This window comes from Cyprinus carpio, chromosome A8 (assembly GCF_018340385.1).
Source record: "Cyprinus carpio isolate SPL01 chromosome A8, ASM1834038v1, whole genome shotgun sequence".
NCBI classification, from domain to species: Eukaryota; Metazoa; Chordata; class Actinopteri; order Cypriniformes; family Cyprinidae; genus Cyprinus; species Cyprinus carpio.
Genome location: NC_056579.1, coordinates 26,871,233 through 26,899,020, shown reverse-complemented (window position 1 = coordinate 26,899,020; position 27,788 = coordinate 26,871,233). Strand labels below are relative to the sequence as shown.

Genomic DNA, 27,788 nt, shown 5'->3' with positions numbered 1-27,788 from the left:
CGTTTTCAAAATTGCCACGTTACCGCCAACGAACAGTGCGTGCTTCACGCGCTCCGTTTAAAAACTTTTGGCCCCGTCCGCCTTCCACATTGGTTCAGGGCCTGACGTCATTGACGCGTTCCTGGCGTCGCCGGGTTATGACGTGTTTAGAGATCGCCATCATAAAGTTGCAGCACATTGCTAAAGACAGACACGAGTGACATGAGCTCCTCAGCGGCATTATTCACGTGGTTATAACAGCCCGTGACGCGCATCTGTGGCTCGTGTTGTGATTTAGAGCTGTTAGTGATTTAGCGGCGGTGTGTTTGTGTGCGCTGAAGGTGAGTGCTCGCGTGCTCAGTACCACATTTAGTGGCACATGACATTATAAGCACTGTTTACATGCAGGGTTTGTTGAGTTTATGTACCATTTCAATGTATATCTCGTTAAATGTGAGTGTAGGAAGCGCATGTTGATACATACATACATGTACTGTAAAATTGCTACACGTAATCGCTTTGTAAACACTCAGTATATACACTATCATCATTATATGAAGTGTTTCTGTACCGTTGTGTTTACTGTACAGGCGCTCGCTCTCGTTGCAGTACACGGCAGGTGTTTCTGGTCACGTGGCTCTTTGATTCTTGTTATCCTGAAGTACAGCACTGCATTCTTGTTCAAAGACTGACGGCAACTAATAAATAAATTAATAAAACAATTCATGATCTATTCACGTAAATAACATGATTATAAGTCATGTTCTCAAGCTCCCTAAAACACTTCCTCAAACATCCACCCAAATAATTTCACCAGAAACCCATAATCTACACAACCATCTACAGCAGTGCACCAGAAGCCTTGAGGTGGTCTCCATCATGTCATCTTGTGTCCAGAAGTCATCGTTGAGTGTGTGTCCATCGTGTCATGTGTGTGTGTGTGTGTGTGTGTGTGTTGTGTATGTGCACGATGTGCGTGTGTGTGTGTGTGTGTGCAGGGCCGATGGCGTCTGCCGGGGATGGCAGCGTGGACTCTAAAGCGGAGCTGAGCTCTCTGCTGGAGCAGTGGGAGAGAGAACAGCAGGGCGGCACGAATGAACTGCTCAACCTACTGACCAAGTGAGAAACACTGCCTGCTTCAGCTGTGACCGTTACTGACCTCACATCAACAGTTAGACTGTACCAGACTGTGTTAGAGTTGTTATCACACCTTAAATGCATCCAGCTGAAGTTCTGCTGTTACATTCTTCAGTTTTCACAAAACCGTGATAATTAGGGCTGTCAAGCATTACATGATGTGCCCATTCATCTAAATAATCACATATCAATTTAGTTTTTCGATTTGTTCAAACATTATGAATCATTATGAGTCACTAAATTATTGACTCACTTGATTTGTTTAAAACCATTAATTCATTTTTGAATTTGCAAAATTGAGCAGAACTTACAACACAATATTCAGTTTTTGTTATCGAACTACTGTATAAAATCAATTATTGTATAAAATCAATATCACATTTGGAATTGTGCAGACTTTTTTTGGGGAAAAAACTCTATTGCTTTTGTGATATTGATAAAATTTAAGACAAAAACCCATACAGGGACATTTTTGGTACTTCTATCTTAGGCGTTGCACCTCCAAAACTTATGTTTGAATCAAAACTGATGCAGTGAAGACTATGCAGAGTTATTTTACATTTGATTATTATATTTCTGTACAAACTTTTTAGACCTACCTGAAAAACCTGAAAAGCACTGTTTATTTAACTTGTCTTTGTTCTATTGTATTTATTTTTCACTGTTGCTTGTAATAAGATTCTTGGCATGAAGCCCATAGTAGCAGGCAAAAAAAAAAATTGTAATGTAATTTCTTTTTTTTTTTTTTTGTATTTGTTTTTCTTCATTAATGTATTATTTCTACACCTGGAGTACCTAATTTCTATTGCTTCCTAATGAGGATTTACACTATATTTTACACATTGCACATTTTAGCACAGAAGCCTAAACGACTTTCTTGACTGTTGTCATTAGGGCTGCACGATTATGACAAAAATAATAATTGTCGATTATTCACTTGAAATTGTAATTGCAATTATTTATTATGATTATCACAGTTTATGTTAAAATCTTTTGAATGATGTTTATACCATTGTCTGAAGCAATTGCATGCCATATTTTTATATGAAAATAAACTAGCTGAAAACATTCTAACTGAAAAACGTATATTGGTTTTCTATAGTATTAAGCCTCAAATCTGAACTAGACAATGGTTTGGTTTCTTCTTTAAAAAAAAAAAATGCATGGTATTATAATGCTATACTAAAACTAAAATTAAATCAAAGGAAAAACACTGTAGAAAGAAAACACACACACACACACACACACACACACCTTAAGCACACAGAATAATGTGAATCTTTATTTTAATTTTTTTTTTTTGTAATTGCATCTTTGAGTGATTACGTAATTGTGGCATCCGTAATTGTAGTCATGGTTAGAAATTTGTTTAATTGTGCAACCCTAGTTGTCATGTCATAAGATTACTGATCTCATGTGCAACTTCATTTTTTTTTCTTTATTTAAAAAAAAAGAGCATAGGCCTGTTTTTTGTTTGTTTTGGTTGCATCTGTGAGTTAATACAAATGTAACTGGTTGTGTAAAATAGCTTGATGGATGATAATATCATATAAAATTTAAGGTATCAGCAAATTGCTGGGTATGAGAATCAATATGATATCATATCCTAATAATCAGTCCAAATATTTTTTTTTTTAAGTTACACTTTTAATTTGACTTCATTTTAAGAACGGCGTGTGAGAGAATCCATTAAGATTTATTTTTAAGTGCCTCTCAAGTGTTAGTGTGGTGACATCAGTGCTGTGTTGATACTTGTTTTAATCTCTGAAGGATTTCGGAGCTTGTGGAACGGGAGACGGAGGAGTATCACAAGGCTGATCCTGACCCGTTTGATGACCGCCATCCAGGTGACCACGTCTAACACCCTCACACTTGACTCATCATTACTCTACCGCTGTGTGGTCTCCCGGATATAAAAATAACAACGTAGACTTGTTTTGTTTTGCTCTGAGGACGGGCAGACCCAGAGTGCATGCTGGGACACCTGCTGAAAATCTTGTTCAAGAACGATGATTTTATGAATGCGGTAAGGTGGATGCAGAAACACGTGATATTTTGACTTGTGACTGAATTCTGAAAACTGAAAACTACACCACTGTAAGTAAGCCAAGCAGCCCTGTTTGATCTCTGATCTTGAGTATTTGGTTTATTTTTGTGCTTGAACAGCTTGTGAACTCGTACGTGATGAGCAGCCGTGAGGTGGCGCTGAACACCGCTGCATGCAGACTGCTGCTGAACATCATGCCTGGCCTCGAGACGGCCGTGGTCTTTCAAGAGAAGGTACACTGAGCCTTGTATTTATCCATCAGAATCAGATTAGGGGTTATGCAGGTTGTAAACGTGTGTGTGTGTCCCTGACAGGAGGGGATTGTGGAGCGATTGTTTAAGTGGGCTCAGGAGGCAGAGCAGCCCCTCCGAATCTACGCCACAGGCCTGCTGGCAGGAGCCATGGAGAACCAGGACATCGCCGCCAACTATCGCGAGGAAAACTCTGTACTGGTGAGTCCAGGAGCAATGAACTTTTAAACGCCATGATACGTGTGCATGAGATATGTAACCGCTCTGAATCATAACTAAATGAGTGGCATTAACACACTTTTTTTTAACCCCTTAACTGTCTCCCCCCATTTTTTAAAATAGGCATTAAAGTGCACTATCCAAAATTAAATTGTTGTATTTTATGAACACTTTGGAATATAAGGTTGGTCTCTTTTTAAAGAAGAAAATTAGCAGATTTTGGCAAAAGAGGAATTCTTTAAAAAAATTCAAGTATCAAAAAGTTATAGAAGTTTAAATGTACTGTAAATAAAATGTGCTGTATTAATTTTATTTTATTTATTATAAATATTTTACATAACAGGTTTTACTCTAAAATTGGTATAAAATTAAAGCCTTGTGTCTAAATAAGTTACGTTCCAAATTTGAAGTTGATATGAAAAAAAATATTATTTAGGGCGTCATACCACAAACAGCCACCGGGAGCCATCAAAACTCCTTTGAATTCTGTTTAATGAATTTTTCTCTAGATTTCTCTGTCAATTTTACTTCAATACTCAAAATAACCACCAAATATGGAATCCTGAGACTCAGACCTTTCCAATGATATGTTTGTTGCCAAAATTATAAAAAGTTTTGATTCTAAAAGACCGTAATGCATTTTGTAATATGACACTTGACTCCGCCCACTAAGGGGGAGGAGACCGCCATAAGATTTTAAAGTACCATTTCCATGGTAACGCAATGTCCGATTTCAAAATGGTTTTCACAGGATGAATCTTGGTCTTCTAAGCTTTCAAATATACATATAATTTATGATGATTACTAAAAGATTTTATAGAGAAAAAGGACAAAAAAAGACCGCCAAGCGTCCCACAGGTGGGACGGTGACAGTTAAGGGGTTAAAGCTGAATGGCATTGTATTTAGGAAATTAAGAGAATGAATTGAATATAAAGATTTAAAAAAATGTTTTGTAAGGGAAAAATTTAATAAATTGGATTTGATATGGATTTCTACAGTTTTTGCATTTGATCATTGTAATATATGAAGAAGCACAATGCATCATATTTATGTTTGCTACCAGTGCAGCTTCATATTACATGAGAGGACTGAATTTAGTGACATGAGAGAAGCAGAATTAGCACAGCTTTGTAGAAAATGTGTTGCCTGCTTCATTTATGATGATGAGACCTGATTCACAAACATTGAATGCAGAATGATGTCACTGAGCTGTCTCAGTCAAGTTTTCCAGAGATGAGTGCCATAATTAGAAATGAATGATAATGAAACAACAGCCCTGCAGTTCATGATCGTTTGATGGGTGTAAATATAAAGATGTTGTAAATGCTATTTAATGTCCATATGAATGAATGGAAGCTTAAAAATCGGTCTTTGTGTCGCAGGTTCCTTTAATGCTGCAGAGACTGAGGGAGCTTCAGGAAAAGGAGGCAGAGAACAGGAAGGACAGTAAGCGTCCAAGCAAGAGTCTGGCTCCACTGCTGCCGCTGGACGAGGAGGCCGTGGACGGAGAGTTCGCTCCTACCGTTCTGCATGCTCTCACAGAGAAACACGACTCGGACGCTGAGCTGCAGCCCGTGTCTGCTGCACGGAGCGTGGGGAGATATAACGCAGGCATGAAGGGGCTGATGAAGCCCGCCGCGGCAGTCCCTCTAGAGCTGGACGAAACAGACGGCCCAGTGGAGGGCATGAGGAACTGGAGGAAGAGAGAGAACGGTGGCAAAGTGAAGCAAAAGCTGAACTTCTCACTGCCAGAGCCGGAGCGCAGCTTCAGTGAGCTGTCCAACAGCAGCTGGACTGAGATGAGCCCGTGGGTGATCGGAAACAACTACCACCTGTACCCGCTCACAGCTGGAATAGAGCAGCGCCTCATCCTCCAGTATCTCACCCCGCTGGGAGAATATCAGGAGGTAATTTCCTGTAGCTTCACTTGTAGAGCACTGGCCTAGCAATGCCAAGCTCATTAGTTCCATTCACTGGTAGAGCTCTACGTAGATACAGCAGGATTTGAGTTGGAATTTATTCTGCACGAATGCCACACAATAGCAAAAGGCTGTTTGACTCTAAATTATATAACTGCCTGTATAACTCTTTTACTGTAAATTATGTAACTGTAAATTAACTGCACATATGGTATTTTTCATGCATGATCATTACTGGGCAAAGCCTAACATATAAAAAAAGAACACTTTTTTATTTATTACTAATATATTATCTTAAATATAATATTTTTTTAGAACTACTTACAACAAAACAAAAAAAAAAAAACAATCACACACATGTTTAAGTATCATTTTTGTTACATCATGCATTTATGGCTTATATATTTTATGAATGATATTAGCAAGAATATGGAGCTCATTTCTTGAAGAGGCCCAAACTGAGCAAAAATATGTGGTTTGGAGCAGATGCTGATATATATCTGGCCAAAAAGTAAATTCAAACTCTAAAAGCTTGTTATTTAAATCAGATCTTTACAGTATAATAGACTTCTTCCAGTAAAATGCTTATAAATTTCAGTTATCAAAACATAATGTAAAGCACTGTAACACTATAAGAAAAAAATATATATATATACACAAAAGCTGTCAGTACCTTTTCAAAAGGTACACTTTTGTACCTTATTTACCCCAAAGGATGCATATTAGTACCTTAAAGTGATAGTTCACCCAAAAATGAAAATGACCCCATGATTCACTCAGCCTCAAGTCATCCTAGGTGTGTATGAGTTTCTTCTTTCAGACGAATCCAGTCAGAGTTATATTAAATAATGTGCTGGCTCTTCAAGTGTTATAATGGAAGTGAATGGGTGTTATTTTTTCAATAGTCCAAAAGAAGTCCAATAAAGCGCATCCATCCATCATAAAAAGTGCCTCACACGACTCCAGGAGTGAATAAAGTCCTCCTGAAGCGAATCAATGTGTTTTTGTAAGAAAAATATCCATATTTAAAACTTTATAAATGGTAATCATCTGCCAGAACGTGACTCTGTTGTGAACACGCGGAAGTCAGAGATTACTGTTTATTTAAAGTTTTAAATATGGAACACATCAAAAACACATTGATTCGCTTCAGGAGGACTTTATTCACTCCTGGAGCTGTGTGAGGCACTTTTTATGATGGATGGATGCGCTTTATTGGACTTCTTTTGGACTATTATAAAATAACACCCCTTCACTGCCATTATAACACTTGAAGAAGTAGAAGAAGAAACTCATACACACCTAGGATGCCTTGAGACTGAGGGAATCATGGGGTCATTTTCATTTTTGAGTGAACTGTCCCTTTAAAAGTACACATTACCTGAAGTGTATACAGATTAGTTTCCCTTTTGAAGGGTACTGCCCCGGTGACAGTTGTTTTTCTGAGAGTGAATGATGATCGAGAGATGAGCAAATAAACATTCCTTAAAAGCCTGATGGATACTTGCATTTTAACTTAAAAAAAAAAAGAAGAAGAAGAAAAAGTATGGATAATCACGTAAATCAAAGTTGTTTCAGTCCAGTAAGTGTTCATCTTGAAATTACTAATAGGGGTGCTCCGATTGATCGGCTACCAATGTGTTTGTGTTAAACAGCCGTGGATCAGCAGCAGACTCCTGTGTGAAAGCTGCTTCTGTATCACACGTGGACTACATACACACTGCAAACAGAGTGTGTGTGAACCTCACATACTGCTCACAAAATCAGGCTTGTGCTGTGTAAGCTATTGTGCAACAATTACACAATTGTAAAAGCAAAAATACAGTGCATGATCAAACATTTAGGTGAGAGAAATATATATTTATGAAAAATGTCTAAAAAATGTCCCCCTCCACCCCTCAAATGAAAAAAAATAAATAAAACCTCTCACAAGAATCACCTAAGAGAAGAATTCATTTTCAAAAATGAAATTCAGGCCCTGAATAAATGTCTAAAAATCTTGATTGGATCATCACTATAAATGTTTCTACATGGCAAGGCAAGTTTATTTATATAGCACATTTCTACATAAGAGAAATAATCATGAAAACAAATAAAATAATCACAAAAGGAATTTAAAAACTTTGAAAATGGTTTAAAAATTGACTTAAAGAATTTAAGATGGTTAAAAATAGAAAATGATTTTACATAAAATACAGTGCAATCAATACAGTACATGATAAGAAGGCTTTAAATAGATGGGTATCAGTGATCAGATCGACAGATACTGCTTTCTGTGATCGGCCTCAAAAACCCTGATCAGAGCACCCCTAAGTACTAACAATATAAAAGTTATTCTTATGCTTACTTTATTAAAAATATAAAAAATTATAAAATAAAAAAAAAACTTAAATCTCACAAAGAAATCAAAACTAAAAAAAAAATGAGAGTAATAAAGAATTATAAACTATGAACAGAAGTGATATCTCACATATTGATCATAAGGAAAAAAAATATGAGAGTAATTTAAAAAGTCAGTTAAATGTTGCCTTAGAAGTAATTAGTGAAAAATAGAAATTGGAATATGCAAACATTTATTCCAAACATCAGTTTTATCACAAACAATAAATAAGCTAGCTGTGAACAGAATCTGAGTCTGTGCAGCAACACACTTAAATGTCTCGACTCCGTGGAGTTTCTTCCCTGAACAGTTCCCTTTCTCAAGCTCATTTTTCAGCGCAGGAAAACAATGGTGGTGTTTGCATTTGTAGAGAATGGTGTATATTTCAAGAGAACATTACTTATCCACATCCTGCTCTGCAAAACAACACACAGTCCCTTCTGTTTTTAAAGAGATGTGCATCCAAAAAGAAATCTTACTTTCATATCATTCCAGTTTCTTTGCTCTTTCCACCTGTGCGGATGTCCCATTTTAAAGATGTGTGAAAAATAATCAATAGCAGAACTGAATGAGTTTAGTGGTGCTGCTGGTCACAGAGGAGTCTGTATGTCTGTGTTTGTGTGTGCAGTTGTTGGCTGTTTTCATGCAGCTCGGTGCTCGTGAGCTGCTGATGCACTACATGGACCTGAAACAGACAAATGATGTTCAGCTCACGTTTGAAGCCCTGAAGGTACCCGAAAGATATCACACACACTACAGCTCAAAAGTTTGGACACACGTGACTAGAATGTTTCTCACGATCATGAAAAACCGCATGATTTATGGTTAAAATGAGTTTTGAGAACAGTGTGTCTGTGTGTGAATTGCTCTGTACAGCTAAAACAGCAGGAGGAGTTGCATATTTCCACATTCTCTGTCTTCTCTCTGTCTTTCAGTATCTTGCGTCCCTCCTCCTTCATAAAAAGTTTGCTGCCGAGTTTGTTGCGCATGGCGGAGTCTCAAAGTTACTGGAGATCCCGCGGCCCTCCATGGCTGCCACCGGCGTCTCCCTGTGCCTCTATTACCTCGCATACAACCAGGACGCTATGGAGAGGGTAAGATGCTGTCCTGATTCGGTGAGCACAGCCAGAGCTCTTCTGTGTCTTACTGTTGTGTGTGTCTGCTTCCTCCGGCTGTGTCAGGTGTGCATGCTGCCGCATTCGCTGCTGTCGGAGGTGGTGAGCTACACGCTGTGGCTCCTGGAGTGCTCTCACGCCTCCGGCTGCTGCCACGCCACCATGTTCTTCTCCATCTGTTTCTCCTTCAGAGCCGTGCTCGATCTCTTCGACAAACAAGATGGGCTGCGGCGGCTCGTCAACCTGGTATGCACTTTTTCTTTGCTCAGGGATCATGCCTCACAGAGGCTTGAATTAGAAAGACGAAACAACAAAGGTTAAAGACGTCCTCTAACTAAAAACGTTGTGTCGTCATTTACTTATGCCCCGTTCTGCTCCCTTTCTAGTGGTGTGTTTCACTCCTCCATACAAGCCCAATTTCACGTGCAAATCAGTAAATGTAAAAAAACTTCCCCAAAATTTTTAAAAACTTGATTTACTTAAACAAAAAAACATAAATACATTTATTCATAAAATTTTAAACTTGCGCTGTTCCTCAGGAGGCTTACTGTGTGTGCACTCAGAGACGGAACAGAACACGGACGAGTAAAGTCAACTTTTAGCTTAAGGTGTGAGCCTAAATGGTCAAATACGATCAAAAATGTGGCACTTGGTGATTATTATTCACGTAACCCTTGTCTGTTATGCCTTAAGTGAAGAGGAGTTGAGAATGAAAATGTAAAAAATAATGAGTTGGAATCCGTGCAGCTCTTAAAGTGACAGCAGCCTAATATTCCTGCTGCCGACTGTTTACTTAATATTAATCAAACAACAAAAGACAGACAGAATCACTCAATGCTCTTGACTGAAGGACTTTATTAGCTTTAATAAGAAACTAAGTTTCATTCTTACAGTGAAGACTGCTGTTTTATTTTACATTAGAATATTCAATTTCTGTTTCATTTATATATTTTTTTCTGTTGTACAGTAGGTGGACAACCAAAATGTCTATTACTGTCGCGTGTACCACCGCCGCAGGGCCACAGCGTTAACTGCAAGTCAGTCTGCAGGCTAATGAAAGTTTTTGAATGAAAAATCCTGACCTTGGCCGTTGGTCCTCTGTACAAGGCTGCACGTTCATGAGACTTCATGGCTTATTGTTGAGTGTTACAGGCTAGGCCTAGATCTAACACTTATTTTGGCACTAATCACATTAATGTCACAAATTATGAAAGGCTTGAAACTTACATTAATTATTCGCTGATGTATTTCAGCAGGTCACACATACTTAATCGTTATCTGGCCTTTTTTAACACATTTATTCCAGTATACAGAGCCCATGACATGCTGAAAATTATGTCCGTGAATTAAGAAATGTATCACTTTTTATTGTTCCTTTATATTAATTAAAACGTGTTTAAATAATAATTAATCCATTTAAAAAATAATAATAATAATGATAATAATGCGGTTTAGCATACAGAGTTTGGGCATGCTGGAGATTGGGGGAGTCTAAATAATAAAAAATTATTTAGACAACACAATAGACACAGGATTTTGTCATTTAAATAAAAAAAAAAAAACCCTTGGATTCACAACATTTGTTTCCAAACACAGAAATCAGGAAGAGCCCAGCACGGGCCTCTAACCTAAGCCCTACAGCTGGCCCTTGACCGACAGCTTACCAGTATCCTCGGCCCGAGTCTGACGAGAGACCATGTCTGTTTCTCTCTCTAGCTTCATAATTACACAGCTGCTGTTGATCACGTTTGTTGATCATGTTTGATCAGTTTAGCATTCTCAAATCATCACGACTTGCTTAAAATAAAATCTAGATCTTAACCATATATAAAACACCTAAAGCACATAAAGATGAAGATGAAGCGTGCTTAATGCATGAGGCGCTGGCGCGATCACTTCAGCGTATATATATATATATATAATATATAATATAAAAGCGTTAATGGCGCTGAGGCGCGGCGCGATCACTTCATCCTCTGATAACAGTTGAGACAGGTTCAAGTATCCCGGGATTGGGTGTTTCATACAGATTTTTTAATATGACATTCGGAAATGTAAATGGTATAAAATAATTATCATACAGAGTGTGCACGCGTTAATACAAACAAATAGTTCGTATAACCGATTATTACAATATCTGTTAATTTGTTACAGCATTGTTTTCCCTTTTATGCTATAAGTCATGTTTGCTCTATTTTACATCAAAGCAACAGTAGCAGTGACAAGTGAATTCCAGTCCAGCTGGAAAAAAAAGGGGTTTGGGGGTAGTTCTGTATAGCTTCATTGTGGGGGTTGAAATATATCTGCACGGTGTGGACACTCTTGCTCTTATTCATTTTCGGAGCGAAGCGAGATGAATGTGAGCGGTGTGTTTGAGCGTTTCAAACTTGCAGGGAAAAGGTTCCATGGTAGGAAAACTGTCTGATTTTATTGACACAGGTTAATTCAAATCCCTCGTTTGGGGGTTTGCGGTTTTGTTTTTTATATATTTTTGCAACAATGCAATAAATATATAAAATATTACATACAGATATATATGCAGGTTTGGTGTTTTTTTTCTCAGGAGACATGAGGCGCCACGGGCACTAACCTAAAGAGACAAAGAAACTGACAGTCCCCTCGCTGAGGGGGTTACTTTGGGGGGTATTCTAAATAGCTTCATTGATCGCGGTTAGCATCTAAAGGTAATTCATCGTTTGGCTCTTTCAATCATCACAAGGAAAGGTGTTGCAATTATGACCAACAAAAAGTGGCAGAGGCATTTGCAAGAGGAAGATGATGCTGTTTTGCATGAGGACAAATGCCTCAGTTGAGACATCTCTGAGTTTTGGCCATTTTTTGCAATACAGCATACAGAGTATATGACACACAATATAATCTGGTTTTTTGTTTTTTTTTCTCAGGAAAACATAGTCGCCTCCGAAAAGGGCTTGACTAAAATAGTTTTTAATTACGATGCTACTATCATATTTTTGAGGATTCACGCAGTAATAGCATCTACGGTATTAATGAGTTTCAAAACAACAAGGTCATGTGGCCCACTCACAATCACATGATTCTGCATTACGATTCTGACCAAAATAATCGTGATTATGATTTTTCGTTCCAAATAGAGCAGGCCTAATTTGAAGAAATTTCCTCGATTTTTGAGTTTGGGGGTTTTTTAGTTTTTATTTATTTTTTTATTACAGTTAAATACAGTTTTGTATGGTCATATGGGCCCTTACAGCATTATTCATGATTACGTTATTTTTACACAAAGCAATCCTGTAAAACCGATGATTAAAGCCATCCTGCACAAAGATAACTATATAAACCTCAGCCCTCAAAAATAACTTTTGGATGCCTATGATATCACTGAAAACTCTGTTTGTGCTTTTTCGCCATTTTTACAAAAGCATACAGATAAACTGGGGGATGGTTATGATATGAGGGGAGGCGGGTCCTGTGCTACAAAGTTCATATTTGTACTACATAATAAATGTGCACTGCTTAATACAATAACAAGACACACAGCTTAAACAAAGCTGGCCACTAAGCTTCTTTCCACTGGTCAGACTGGTCTAGTTTGATGGATCTAGGGAGTTTTTTGGGCACTTTTTGGGCTAAAGTACAGCTAAAAGTACATTTAAAAAGTATGGTTTACAAAAAAAAAAAAAGGTTTAATGGTCAGTTACTCACCCCCATTTCATTCAAACCCTGTTTTCTTAAATGAAACAAAAGGAGATCTAATGAATCTGGATGGTGATTTATAGCATGGACTATGTTCATACTGTTGAAAATGACAGCATTCAGTTTGTGCCACAATAAAAGCTAAAGGGTTTCAAACATTACAGCAGAAATGTACTATAACTGTGTGGTAATATTCTGAACTTTGTTAGTAGTAGTTACCGTTCCTAATATTAATAAAAAATATAATTAAAACAAAATAAAACTAAAAAAGCCTATGCTTTTCTTCCTTTGTCCTACATGGTTTTGGTATGTTTAGATTGTATGAAATTTTTCTTTGTCCTACATGGTTTTGGTATGTTTAGATTGTATGAAATTTTTCTGTAGTTACGGAGTATGATGTTGCCAAAGTATAATGTATGGTCTGGGTTTATTGACACATACAGGAGTAATAGATGATGTCTGTAGATATTGTAAACTGATCAAGACGCTGATTGGATGCAGTGTTAGCCTGAAATCTGCTGTAGTCTGTATGTTTTGTCAGTGTTTAGTACTCTGTCCTCCTTCTCTCAGGGTGTTTGTGTTTTGTAGATCAGCACTCTGGAGATCTTGAACCCAGAGGACCAGGGTGCGCTGTTGAGCGACGATGAGATCTTCTCAAGCAGACAGACTGCAAAACACACCTGCATGGCGCTGCGCAGGTATTTTGAGGCTCACCTGGGCATTAAAGTCGAGCAGGTCAAACAATCGCTGCAGCGTACGGAGGGAGGAGCGCTGATTCACCCGCAGCCTTATTACAAGGTACATCTGTTTACATCCTTGCTATAACTACGACCTTCTACCATATCTGCAGTATATTTAAACCCTGGATATGTTGTGTAAGGTGTGTTGCCTGAAATGTACTTGCCAGTTTTTATGGAAAGGCAAAGCCCTGCTTAGTAAGCTAAAAATTAGATGCCCTGTATCTGTGAGAGTGCTTGGCTGTAGGTGGGGTTGCAATGTGTTTTTGTTTTTCTGTTCAAATGTTTGTAGGCTTGCTCTTACACCCATGAGCAGGTGGTAGAAATGGTGGAGTTCCTGATTGAGTTCGGCCCAGCGCGGTTGTACTGGGAGCCTGCAGAGGTCTTCCACAAACTGTCCTGTGTGCAGCTCCTTTTGCAGCTCATTTCTATCGCCTGTGACTGGAGAACATACTACGGCAGGTGAGGATCTCCAGCTGTGCGGGCGACACGTGACAGCAAGAAAATGGAGTCTTGTAAAGTTTCTCTGGTGCAAAAAGTTAAAAGGGAAGGGCTGGGGGGTTGGGGGTAAACTGAAATCAATGAGCCACTGTTATTACTTCTAAAAAGCATACAAATTTCCAGAGAGATGGCCTTTAAAACTCTATTAAATTATTTTGTAGATACAGGAAAGTGATATCTTAAAATAAAATCAGAATAATTTAACAAATTGCCATCATTGTCAACTGGTTCGATAATGGAATAATAAAACAATAATAAAACATTAATAAAACATAAATACCAAAAAATTTTACAAAACAAATAAAAAATAACACACACCAAAAATAAAACTGATTGTGGAGAAAGCATTTAAGCCAATTCATTTTTAAGGTGTTATTAAGAGAATCAATCAAATTTAAGCTGCTGTTATTATAAGAATTTAAAATAACAAATTTTCTAATACGAGTTTTATATTTCCAAAGAAATTTAAGCAATATTACATCAATCAGCTTACAGGTTTGTTTATCTACAAATAAGTAATGAGCAGATAATCTAGAGATACCTTCTGCTTTAGTAAGCAAAGTCCTACCTTTCAAAGATAGATCTCTTATAATAATAATAGTAATAGTTTTCTCGATAATAAAATTCTCCTGGCATCTTAGTTTAGTTTTCTCGATAATAAGTTAAAATTCTCCTGGCATCTTAGTTTAGTATATTTTATTATTTTGATTTCTAAATACTTGACTTTCTCTTTGATGGGAATATTGCAGATAGAGGATACAGCACATTTTTTAATTGGGAGTAAATCACATTTATTAATATTGAGCATGCCCATGAACAACATGAATGCAGGGTGGCCAATTCAGATTTGTTATGTCTTAAATATTTTCGTACCCAAAAAAAAAAAAAAAAATAAAAATCTACTCTAACACAACAAATGTCCCTCCACAATAAATGAACATACATATTTTTCTAGTCTGACGGAAGTGACCGTTTACAATCACTGGACAGACAGATTTTTTTTCCCCGCTGTAGTTGATGGTTCTTCTGATTTTATTACATTCAACATAAACAGCGATTGGTAATGGATAGTGTATTTCTGGTATCAATGTCAAGCTGTTGAGGCTCGCGCTGCTCTCCATCTCTTTGTAAGATACTTTTATGGAGAAATCAAATCAAATGAGTTTATGAAAAGAGCAAAAGAGCTGAACGAAATCTTTTTTGGGTAATGTGTGTTTCAGGGCTGACACAGTGAGGTATGCTTTGGATATCTTGAGCATTTTGACAGTCATTCCTAAAACGCAGCTGCTGTTGTCGGAGAACGTCGCTGTGCTGGATGAGAATGGCTCAACCATCTCCACTGTTGGTGAGAATCTGCTGATGAGGTCAAACACGTGGACATTGGTGCTTCCACTTAAACAGGCCTATCTTCATGCACCATTATGCTAGAGTTAGTTTAACCTTACCATGTTTATAATGATCTCCCTGAATAAGAACATCTAGTTTAATGGCATTTGAAGATAACTTTTCACAGTGGGCTTAACCCCTGGTCATTATCTGTTTCAATCGTGCTTTTAAATGAAGCAGTGTTTCATAATTCCTGTATTTCAGGCTCATTTAGAATTAAAAGTCCCACATCATGCATTAAATCTTTTGGTATATTGATTACACTGTATCTGGCACTTAATTCAACACAAGCTCTCGTAGCATCTGTCTTAACATGAAGGAACGACTAAGAAAATAATTTAACACATTCATTATAGAATAATAATCAATATCGGTTGACCTAATTCTTATGTCTTGATGTACTGGTACATAGAATAGTTTCAGTACAGATGTATGTAGTGAATAAAAGACACTTGAAGTTACCCTGATTAGCAGTTGAATGTGTGCTCCAGTCTGTTCAATTAAATAACAATGTGAGATGCCTGCATCACTTTAAGTTTGTGTGAAGCCTCTGCAGATACCCTCTGTAAGTGCGTGTTTGTGTTCTGCAGGTATGAGCATCGTGCTGGTCGTCGCAGAGGGTGAAGTATTTGTAAATGACGCAGAAATCCAGAAGTCGGCCCTACAGGTGATCATAAACTGCGTCTGCGCTCCAGACAAACGTGTCTCTAGCATTGGCAAGTTCATCTCGGGCACCCCGCGTCGCCGTCTGCCGCAGACCCACCGCGCCAGCGAGAGCGTCCTGGTCAAGATGTGGAACGTGGTTCAGTCGAACAATGGCATTAAAGTGCTGCTGTCCCTGCTCACCATCAAGATGCCCATCACCGATGCCGATCAGATTCGTGCTCTCGCGTGCAAGGCTCTAGTTGGGTTAGCACGTAGCGCCGCGGTGCGACAGATCATCAGCAAGCTTCCGCTGTTCAGCAGCGGACAGATCCAGCAGCTGATGAAAGAGCCCGTGCTTCAGGACAAGCGCAGCGAGCATGTGCGCTTCTGCAAGTATGCAGCAGAACTCATAGAGCGAGTGTCTGGGAAGCCGTTGCTGATCGGCACAGATGTTTCCCTGGCGCGGCTGCAGCGGGCTAGCGTCGTGGCACAGTCGCGCATTTCGTTTCCAGAGAAGGAGCTTCTGTTGCTTATTCGGAATCATCTTTTGTCTGAAGGTCTCACGGACACAGCGACAGCACTGACGAAAGAAGCCGAGCTGCCCATGGGGCTGCATGCTCTGGCTCACGCTACCGTGCCTCCGTTCACTCCTGTTTCTGTCGTGACTCCTCCTTCTCCTGCCGCCGGCATCCCACGGACTCCTCGGCTCACTAACGGAGTCGCGGCCCGTCTAGGTGGCCTCACCCCCCACATGCTTCCTCATCACCAGCCCCGCCCCTCCACCTCACAGGCTCCGCCCCCTCCACCTCCAGCAGTCTCTCACCACAGTAATGGCTCTCCGCTCATCGGACGCATCGTGTTCTCGCGGGAGCGGCCATCACCGTGTGCAGCTGCGGGAGGCAAGAAGCCAAAAGTGTTACGGCAGAAATCAGATCATGGTGCGTTCAGCCAGAGTCCGGCCATGAAAAAGCAGCTGGACAGACATCTGCCCTCTCCACCTTCTCTAGACAGGTGCGCTGCCCTTCATTCAGACTGGGTTTATACCCATATGCTATTTTTTATTTTATTTTTTTTTTATTTTTTTTTTTTATGCCCATGTCAAGTTATGATGTCTGCATTTTACTGCGAAGTTCCTCATTGCTGCAAAAAAAAAAAAAAAAAAAAAAAATGACTTGAGTTTATGCAACACATGACTGCCCTTGTTTGTAATCAGAAACTTTAATTATAGATTCCAATAGTCTTAAACAAAAGGTTTCTTTAAATGCTTCATCTGATGTGTCTTAGTAAAGAAAAACACAAACTGCTTAAAGTGTTCACCCAAAAAGTGTTATTTTCTTTAAAACACACATGAAGTTATTTTTAATATTCTCGCATCGCTTTGTCGCTCCGTTGAAAGTCCATGCAACCAAAACGTTCATAAAAACATTGTAAAACTGAGTAACCCATATGAATCGAATTGTTTAATTCAGGTCTTTTCTAAAAAACTAGAAGATCAGTTCATATGAGGAGCAGATTTAATTTATGCTGTTATCATTTGCATGTATGGAGCACATCAAGTATGGTAAATGATTCTCACACGCGTAAGAAATCATAAGCGGAACAAAACTTTTTTTTTTTTTTTTTTAAATACAACGAACCAAGTTGTTTTTCTTATCAGCTGTATTTTACTGAACAGTGACTCTATCCAGTATAATTTGTTGATCTTGAAAGAAAACACGTCATGGACATTCACAGTGAAAGTAGTAGAGGCGCTACTATTCCAGAACACTAGAAGCAGTGTGTAAAATAATTGTCAAAACATGTGTTTCCATATCCCTCTGATGTCCTTCTAATGTATCATACATAAATGTATCGTGTTGTTATTTCCAGTATCATAACAGAGTATTTACGAGAGCAGCACGCCCGCTGCAAGAACCCAGTGACGACATGTCCTCCCTTCAGCCTCTTCACACCGCATCAGTGCCCAGAGTCCAAGCAGAGACGCCAGGCACCCACCAATTTCACTCCTCGCCACACACGCAGGGTCGTCTACCCCAAATACGGGGGGGTTGATGGAGGCTGTTTTGACAGGCATCTCATCTTCAGCAGGTACAGTGAAAGGAAGAACTGTGAGTTCAATGCTTTGGTCAGATGTGAAAATACGAGTTAGTCATATGGTGCCCAGTTGTGACAGTAACACTGTAGTAACAAGGCAGTAGCCAAGAACAGAACTGTCCTATGTGCATTGTTTGTTCTTTTTCCCCATCTTGAGTTTCATCTTGCTTAATCGAGTGCTGTTTGTGATCCTGTGTCCAGGTTTCGGCCGATCTCTGTGTTCAGGGAGGCTGAGGAGGATGAGAGTGGCTTCATGTGTTGTGCGTTCTCCGCACGAGAGCGTTTCCTGATGCTGGGCACGTGTACCGGGCAGCTCAAACTCTACAATGTGTTCAGTGGACAAGAGGAAGCCAGCTACAGCTGTCACAGCTCCGCCATCACACACCTGGAGCCCTCCAGAGTAAACACACACTGAGTCCTTGAACTCTTGAACGTTCTCGGCCCAGGGCCCTAATAGAGCAACATGCTTTTAGTTGTGCTTTCAGACCTTTCAAAAAGTGCCCTGGTTATGATAGATTCAGACAAATATTGCATGTGAATTTTGGGATTTTACAGTAGGCAGTCTGTAATGGTACAGTAAGGCAGAGCTTGATGCACTGAATGTTTTGGCAGTTTAAGTGATTCATGCACATCTGAAGATGGTGTTATAACTGAATGTGAAGATAGCTTCTCTGACCCACCTCAGCTCTTGGAATTGCTCTGTAAATGCATTTATGGTAGCTGCTGATGTTTTGTCCCTCTGTGTCAGGACGGTTCCCTGTTGTTGACATCAGCTTCCTGGAGTTATCCCTTATCTGCGCTGTGGGGAATGAAGTCTGTATTCATCATGAAGTGAGTCAGCATGCCCATAAGCGGTTCACTAATTGTAAAAACTTTCATTTTGTTAAACTGAACTCATTTATTTCTAGGCATTCATTCCTGGATGATCATTACGTGGAGTTCAGCAAACTCTCTCAGGACAGAGTCATAGGAACAAAAGAACACATCGCACATGCAAGTCACCTTTTTAACCATTACCTTCGCTTGAGCACTCGCCTTTCATTGTGTTTCATTAATACATAGTCCAATAACAAACACACACTCTTAAAACAAACCTACCCAAATAAATATAATCCAGTTCAAATAAAAAACACCTATGCATTTAGCAGATGCCTTTATCCAAAGCGACTTACAAATGAGGACAGTGGAAGCAATCAAAATCAATAAAAGAGCATAATAACATGACATAAAATAACATGAAAATAAATTAAATGAAAAAAAAAGTAAAGTAAATTAATCATATAATTAAAATATAATAATAAATAATGATAATTAATTTAATAAATAAATAAATGAAAATAACATGAAGCATGCAAATTTTTACGATACTTTTTTTTTTTGTTAAAATTATTAACATTCTGCATGGTATGTAACTTTGACCACAATATGTGATCAAAATATAGTCTGTGAATGCTTTTTCATGCATCTTTGTGTATTTCTGCAGATATATGACATACAGTCTGGACAGAAACTCCTGACCCTCAATAACCCTGACCTAGCCAACAACTACAAGCGCAACTGTGCCACGTTTAACCCCACGGATGACCTGGTCCTGAATGACGGCGTCATGTGGGATGTCCGCACCTCTCAGGCCATCCATAAGTTTGACAAGTTCAACATGAACATCAGCGGCGTTTTCCATCCCAATGGTTTAGAAGTCATCATCAACACAGAGATTGTATCCTTTTCTGCTCAGCGAACCACTGGCGGGGGCTTGTTTTTCTCATTCTTCTGTTGTTGTTAATGAGGTTTTAGTTAACTAGTTGGTTAATTATTTAATGCTGATTAAGTGTTACTGGGACACATGGGATGGGTGAACCTCTTCTTGCTGCACTGCTTCTGAAGCTGTTTGCTTTAACTCGAGCTCCAGTGGGATTTGAGGACGTTTCATCTTATTCACACAGTACCAGCGCTAGATCAGTGTAGGATTGTTTTCAACAACAATGGAACTGTCATTTATGGAGGTGAGACGCACACACAGTGCATTCAGATCACTTCCTTTTATTCTCTCGTTTTGTTTACACTATTATGCCTTGCATTAATTTAAATTACATCCATCTACACTCCATGCTCCATAATGACAAAGCAGAAACCAGATTTGTGACATCTTTGCAAAAAAAAACAAAACGACACAAAAAACCTTGACAAGTATTCAGACCCTTAATTCAGGACTCTGTTTAACTTCGGCAGCCTCGATTATTTTTTTTTAGCTTCTTTTGCAATCTTGGATTTGGGGATATTTCTGCCATTGATCTCTGCAGATCGTCTCAGACCCTTGTCCGGTTGGGTGGGGAAAGTCTGTGGACATTTTCAGGACTTTCTAGAGATGTTTGTTTTGGTTCGAGTCTGGGCTCTGGCTGGGCCACTCAAGGACAGTCACAGTCCTCCTGTATTGTTTTGGCTTTCTTAGGGTGATTGTCCTGTTGGAAGGTGAACCTTCAGCCCAGTCTGGACCAGCTTTTCATTAGGAGTATCTTTGTAATTCGCTGTGTTCCGCTTCTCTTCTATGCTGACCAGTTCCCCAGTCCCTGCCACTAAAAAACTCCCCACAACATGATGCTTCAGTCTTTCACCATCGGATGGGGATGAGCAGTGACCTGTTTCCTCCAGAGATGGCGCTTGTTGGCTAAACAGTTCAGTCTCCCTTTCATCAGACTAGAGAATCTCGTTTCTCATTGTCTGAGAGTCATTTTTTTCTTTTCTCAGACTTCATTTTTGATTGTCCTGATTGGTGGAGTGTTCCAGTTGTTCTCCAAGCTCCACATAAGGTGTCTTGATCTCAACCAGACAGTCGTTCCTGGTCAGCTCTTATCTTATCCAGGCCGATCACTCAAAGCGGTTGCACGCTGGAGGAGAAGCACCATGCCGTGTCTTAAATACCAATTCATTGTTTTCACCAAGCAATGAGTTCAGAGGCAGCTCAGAATCCTGCCTGGTGTTGTGTGATGGTGCTGATTCTTTCAAAGCCCTGCTCTTCACAGTGATTTATTCTGCAAAATTGCATACTCTCTTGCTTTGAATGAAATGCCTGTTATGTGTGGAGGTATTAGATATTTTATTGATGTTCTGGAGTGTGTTGTAGCCATGTTGCAGGCTGATGATGAGGATGACATAATGGATCAGCAGATGAAGAGTCCATTCGGATCATCCTTCAGGACCTTTGATGCCACTGATTATAAACCCATCGGTATGACTGTATTTCTATCTTCATTCTCTCTATTCAGCTTTTGTAAAAGCTGCGAATACTTAGTACCTAAAAGTATCTCTCTCGCGCTCTCTCGCTCTCTCGCTCTCTCGCTTTCTCTCTCTCGCTCGCTCTCTCTCTCTCTCTCTCTCTCTCTAACAAATAAGCAGATAGATGCTTCCTGTAAGATATGCACTTGTTACTGTCACACATCTGAGAGACAAATTTTAAATTGGTTTGATTAGTAGCATGTTCAAAGACATCACTTGACAGAAAATGTTTCTGTAATGAGCTGATGAAGATCTTGATGATGGTCTGCTTGCTTTCTCAGCCACCATTGATGTGAAGAGGAACATTTTTGACCTGTGCACAGATACTAAAGACTGCTATCTGGCTGTCATTGAGGTATGCTGTGCTTTTTTTAAATTAATTTAGTTATTTACTGTATATGTGTATGTATATAGCTAGGTCAATATTACCTCAACTAAAGGACATTGGTCTTTTAAATTTTTGATTTTTTTTCTTGTTAAGTTCAACAACAGTGAACAAAATTATCTTTACAGAACAAAATTCTATGAAGCTACAATTCTACATTTCATTGAACTCTACATCCATGCCATATTTATCCTGTATGACAGCAAAACTCTGTTTGGTGTTATGTGTGAATGTGTGTAACAGAATCAGGACTCAATAAATATGGACACTGTGTGTCGGCTGTATGAAGTCGGTCGCCAGAGACTTGCTGAGGAGGAAGAGGATGAGGAGGATCAGGTGAGACTGATGCAAACAGCATTTATGTTTGCATACATTTATATATAAATTTAGCTGTCTGTGTGTATGGGGGAAGTTTTTGCAACAATGAGCCATTCTGTGAATTGTCAGTTCTAACAGTTTCAGTGAGTGTAGCAGACACCTATCACATGGGTGGCATAATTTACTGAATTATTAACTCATTTACTGAGTGATATCTTGTTAGCTGTGGAAGCTTTTGACCAGTCAGTTCAGTGTAGCTTAAACAGTTCTAGGACTCATGTTCTGATTCATGTAATAAGAGAATATACTGACCTTCGCCATCAATGCTTGTTCTTCATCGTGAAAAATAATATATAGGTTTAAAAAAACAGGGTTCGGGTTTTACAGAAGTGCCAAAAGTGGTTACCATCTCTTGACAATAAATGAACACAAATTTTCAAGTCACATTTATTTAGAGAGTTTATACATTTTATACAGTGCCGATCAGTTCAAAGCAGCACATTGTTTTATATTAATTCAGTAAGGCAGTGTAATCAGTTATGAAACAGACGATTCCACTATAAAGAACTGTGTGCACTGAAAAAGAAACTTATGCCAAGTGTTTTTTATACTAATGTTCATTTTAGTTTATGACCGTACTAAAATGAAAATTTGCAATCTCTAAAAAAAAAAAAAAAAAAACTTTGACCTATCAAGATCTGACTGAAATGATGGGCATCATGTTAAAAGTGAATGACTTCAGCTGTTACTTCTGACACTGGGATTGTTCAGAAGGTTGTGTAAAGCAGCAGGTGCTACACAGAGCTAGCAACCGTTTGAACAGCTTTTAACACATTTTATAGTTTAGAGATTTCCTGGAGGTCAGGAATGCGTTTCAATTCTTCTACTCTTCTTACGTCAGTGAGGCTGGTCACTGTAAACTTGACCATAAGACGTTTGTTTCACTCAGGAGGAGGATGATCAGGATGAAGAAGATGACGATGACTCGGATGATGACATGGATGACATCGATACAGACCCGCTGCTGGCAGAGCTGGAGAACGAGAATAACGGAGAGGAAGAGGAGGAGGAGGATGGCGAGCAGGATTTCTCTCCGTCTGATGATGAGGAAGTGGCTCGCCTGCTGGATGAAGAGGCGGATGATGATGATGAGGATGATGATGACGATGATGATGATGATGAAGATGAGGACGATGATGAGGATTCTGATGACAATGAGCGAGATGTGGAGCTTGTACTTGACAACAGTAAGTTGTTTGACAACATGCGCACACACACACATAGATGTGCTACTCCCTTCTCACTGTAGAAAACCCACGCAAAAGTTTCGTTTTTATATCACAAGTATGAGCTCAAGATGAGTTAAATGAAAAATAACAAACCATACTGGAGAAAAGTTTGATGCTTTAATGAAACTTAATAGTTTAATATTTCGCGAAATGCGCTTCATTTATTGCAAACTAACGAGCTGATGACTTCCTGAGGTAAATGAAATGCTATATGATATCTTGTTTTCAAAGTGGTTTTATTGCCGTCTTTCCATGATGACATGAGATGGTCATTCATGTTTATTTCGCGTTAAAACTAGTAGTAAAGAGGTAAAGATGATTTTGTGTTTAAATGAGTTTGAACTGAGGCGTTTATATGTGATCAGAGAGCACCCAAACGGTTCATTGTTTGAATTTCCTGAAAAGAAGGACATCATTTGAAAGATGAGATTTTGTTTCTTATCAAAAGTAACAATATTTAAAACTGGAAGTTTCCACTCGTGCAGTGGTTACAACAATGTATTTGTTCGGTACACATGCGTACCAAACCGAAAGACCTTTCGGTACGAATACGTGTACCGTTACACTCCTAGCATACATGTATCAGGGCTTAAAGCTCTTCGGCACCGTGCCGGATCTCCGGCGTGCAGCAGTTGGCTGTGGAAAAAAATAATCCTACATTTAAAAAAACTTGTTGATATCACTTTCTAGTCCATGAGTTCGCCTTCCAATGGTATGAGAGGAGCACAGCATTCACTCTCAACCAAACTAACATTACTAGCCAATCAGAATGTTTTGCTTTTTATAAACACAAGACGTGCATAATAGTATCCAACTGCAGCGCCGCCCTGATGAAAGGAGAAGCACGACACGTTGAAAAAGCTGCGAGGCCCGAATGATCAAAGAGCTCAGTCTAACGCATATTTATATAGGAAAACTAAATAAAAAGCAGCAGAGCTTTGATTTTTGAAAAGGTCCTGCTCACACATGATCTATTAATGATAACTTGCCGGTAATTTACCAGTGAAGGCTGTATGTGTGAAAGGGGCTAAACTCTTCCTCTGTATGAATTTGAATTGCTTAACGTTCATCTGGGAAAGCAGTTTGCATTATCTCACTAGATTTGTAACGTAAATCATTTATAAACTTTGCCTACACAGGAGAATACATCAAACTATGTCTAAATATGCCATGTATTGTACATCGCGATTTCAAAATAAAAGTTTCTGCATGTGGCCAAATATTAAAATTGAATGGATTTGAACATCTTTAATCAGACTGTAAAGGGAATCGTCACCAGGCCGTTGGCGCCCTCTGCAGGTATTTGTTATAATACATAATGTACTTAAGTTGGTTATGTTCATATTATGTATAGGATTATTACATTATGTATTCTAACAGTGTTGTTCAATAAAACCATGTAATCACTTGGTTTTGATATTTTATTTGAGCCAATTATTATTGCCTCATCTTTAATTTATATCTAAATAGACCTAAGTGAAAACCAGGCTTTAGTATAACTATTTGTGTTACTAAAAAATATCAGATTACTCCGTTGTCAAAATAATCAGATTACTTGATTACCAAAATAATCATTAGTTATAGCCCTAGATTAGTTAAAATTTCAAAACACAACTGCATTGTTTTACTTTTTGTAACTAAAAGACACTATTTTTCAGAAATTTTCAATGACAAAATATTTATTACAATATTGTCTTGTTCTAGTGAACCAAGTATCTGTATTTTGTCTCATCTCGTGAACTAAGTGTTTTGTCACAGCCCTAGTGTCAATAAGCAGTGATATAGCTCTTAGTTTTCCAAGTGTATGATATAGCTGTCATTCTTAAGGTCAACCATATATTCATGAAAAAAAAAAATCAGTTTGAATAAGGAAAGCAGTAACTTTGCCATATTATCCTGAACGAGTATCTCCATTTGAGGTGTTCTGCTGAAATGAAAGTGTCATTCAGCAGAGTGTGTTCTGTCATGGATCTAGACTGTATTGTTTGCTGATTGTAACGTTACTTATGCAACCTCTGTGCAGCAATAAGTATTTTTTTGCCGTTGTTTAAAAAAAGAAACATTAATGCAATTTGGAATTATTGGAATTACTATTAGGAATCTCTCTGTTATAATATTTGAGAGTTTTCATAGCATAGACAGGGCGAGTGTATATCTGAAGTCTTTGGTGTTTATTTAGCCTCTTAATTGTGATTTCCTGTTATAAATCTATATACTAACTTAGATGAAGTAAAATAAACCATGCATACGAGTCGATATTCTATTGAGTTGTGCTTATTGGTGAAAGAGCAACTTCTGATGAAATGTAAAAATAAATTCCCCAAATGACAACAATCATTGCAAACGGAGCAAAATATTTTTTTTTTCTTCATAATTTTAACCATTACAGTAAGATGAAAATATGTAAGATTCCACTGACTAAAACTAGACTAAAATTCTCAGACATTTAGCTGACTAAAACTTGACTAAAACTGAAACAGGACAAGTTGACTAAATATGCTAAAAACTTAGTTACATTTGACACAGGAATAAGACTAAATTAAAAATAGCTGACAAAATTAACACTAATACAAACAGAAAAACTTATCGTCGTTGCTGATGATTAAAAAAAATCGTATGTGATATTGCTAAACACTCAGCATGTGAGAGTCCTGTGAATGCTGAAAATGTTTAGTTTTGTGGTTTATCTGGCCTGATGAGTAGTGCTATCGAGAGAATCTTCATTCTTCACTTGTGGCCTCTAGCAGGTGATGACAGACACTGATTCTAATCGATTATGAGAGCAGACTTTGACACTGACAGGTTATACAGTTAAAGCAGCTGTTTGCTATTGGCCTTGACTAAATGTTTATGATGTCTTTCCCCGTCATGTAATTTCTTGCATGTTCTTTTTCTTCCTTTACTGTCAGTTTTTTTTTCGCCTGTGCTGTCTGAAATGTTGTTCTCTTATTCCTGTAGCAGACAGCTCTGATAACTCAGACCTGGAAGATGACATCATCCTTTCCCTGAACGAGTGATCCTGCCCAAAACCACAGTGGAAGTGCTCAACCAGTCTTGAACCTCAGTGAGAAGATCTGAGAGAGAAAAGTCAGCTGATGAGTGTCAGGTTGTGGTGTAGATGGCCTACATACATGCGGCCCAGAAAATGACATGTATGGACTTGCTGGAAAATTGTAAACAAAACATATTTTTATATAAGGACATGTCGCCTAGAACCAGTGTAACTTGTCTTATGTTTGTTTTGGTAAAGTTCTTTCTACAGCGTTGCCCTCTTGGAACGTCTGACCATTTTAAAAGAACGTGTACTGATAGATTTTGAGTTCTTTCAGCACTTCACACAGGTGTGCCCATCTTGCGTGTTTTTTGTTGTGTCGGTTGACCCCTGTCTAGAGGAGTTCTGGGTAGCTCTGATCCACTGGACACTGGATGCAGATGTGTATGTATGCCATTGACTTTTGACCTGCCCACCACTCCTCATGTGATCTCTTGAGTTTGATTTATCTAAACATCTGAAAATCTAGTTGCTTAGACATTTAGTTCATCCATTTTTGCTTTTTGAATGATAGATTTGTTAGCCATTGCTTCGGTTTCATTTTACAAGAAAGCGCTTTTAAGGCCCCTTTTGTCAGCTGACTGATTGGATTGAAGATGTTGCACCACGTTTAACGAGCAATAATTACCGTTGATGTCTAAATTCACAAAAAGGACTAAAGGCCTGTGGTACCTCGGACCTGTGCTCAGATCTGCAGCAGGGTTTGCTTCTCTTGTACAGCCTCCATTTACTTTGTGGTTGATTTTCATGCCTTTCCAAAAGATCTAAGGCAACATTATGTACAAAATGTATTAAAAAATATTTTTACCATGAATGTTATTACAATAAAACAGAGTAAATCGTTTAATTTTTTTAGAGACATCCCTCAGATTACAAAGCTGTCACTGTCATCCAACTCTGTTCATCATGCATCTGAAAATACTACTTTTCAGTTATTACTTTCACTCTCAATTTGACCATAACCTGTTTGCCTGATATAGTTTTATCTGTCGGTATCTCTTGCATTTAATCCACTCAACTTGTTTTAAGGTCCTTTGGACTTAGTTTCTTCTCACCTGTCGTAGTAACAAAGTAGACATTGACTGCATCACCTGATGGGGGTGCTCTTTAGCACGAGCAGAAAGGATCGCAGTTGCCGTAACCAGTGCTTTTCAAATCTGTCCTGGAGATCTTTGCATTATTTGTGTCTCACTCTTCCATCTTACCTGATTCAATTCATCAGTAGAGACTACAACTCGAAATGGGGTTGAGTTTGGGGCTATATTTTAAATTGACACTTAAGCCAATTAAATCATTGTCAGTCTCTGTGACGTCAGAGCATGTGCTGTTATCTCCGCCTACTGGAAACTTTTTCAGGCTTCTGATTGGCCAACATGGCTTTACGGTTG

At 38.6% G+C, this 27,788-nt stretch overlaps 1 protein-coding gene across 1 annotated transcript; it reads left to right on the top strand.

Annotated features, from left to right (window-relative positions):
- The first annotated feature begins 131 nt into the window (after positions 1-131).
- LOC109076858 (DDB1- and CUL4-associated factor 1-like) lies at positions 132-27,247 on the top strand. The gene is made up of 25 exons (XM_042762988.1): positions 132-320; positions 978-1,098; positions 2,887-2,963; positions 3,069-3,142; positions 3,283-3,396; positions 3,478-3,615; positions 5,017-5,541; positions 8,562-8,663; positions 8,869-9,027; positions 9,115-9,294; positions 13,309-13,518; positions 13,750-13,919; positions 15,179-15,303; positions 15,935-17,000; positions 17,859-18,077; positions 18,285-18,483; positions 18,832-18,914; positions 18,992-19,076; positions 19,567-19,800; positions 19,993-20,086; positions 21,205-21,309; positions 21,638-21,711; positions 21,985-22,077; positions 23,009-23,306; positions 26,307-27,247. The coding sequence occupies exons 2-25, from the start codon at positions 983-985 to the stop codon at positions 26,363-26,365; spliced, it is 4,599 nt and encodes a 1,532-aa protein (XP_042618922.1). The 5' UTR covers positions 132-320; positions 978-982; the 3' UTR covers positions 26,366-27,247.
- The last annotated feature ends 541 nt before the right edge of the window (positions 27,248-27,788 follow it).

What these genes read in the sequence shown, in the direction of transcription:
- LOC109076858 (XM_042762988.1), top strand. Translation starts at nt 983, where the DNA reads ATGGCGTCTGCCGGGGATGGCAGCGTGGACTCTAAAGCGGAGCTGAGC. An exon ending in ACGATGATTTTATGAATGCG is followed by an intron (nt 3,143 to 3,282) that starts GTAAGGTGGATG and finishes GTGCTTGAACAG; the next exon opens with CTTGTGAACTCGTACGTGAT. An exon ending in TCACGTTTGAAGCCCTGAAG is followed by an intron (nt 8,664 to 8,868) that starts GTACCCGAAAGA and finishes TCTGTCTTTCAG; the next exon opens with TATCTTGCGTCCCTCCTCCT.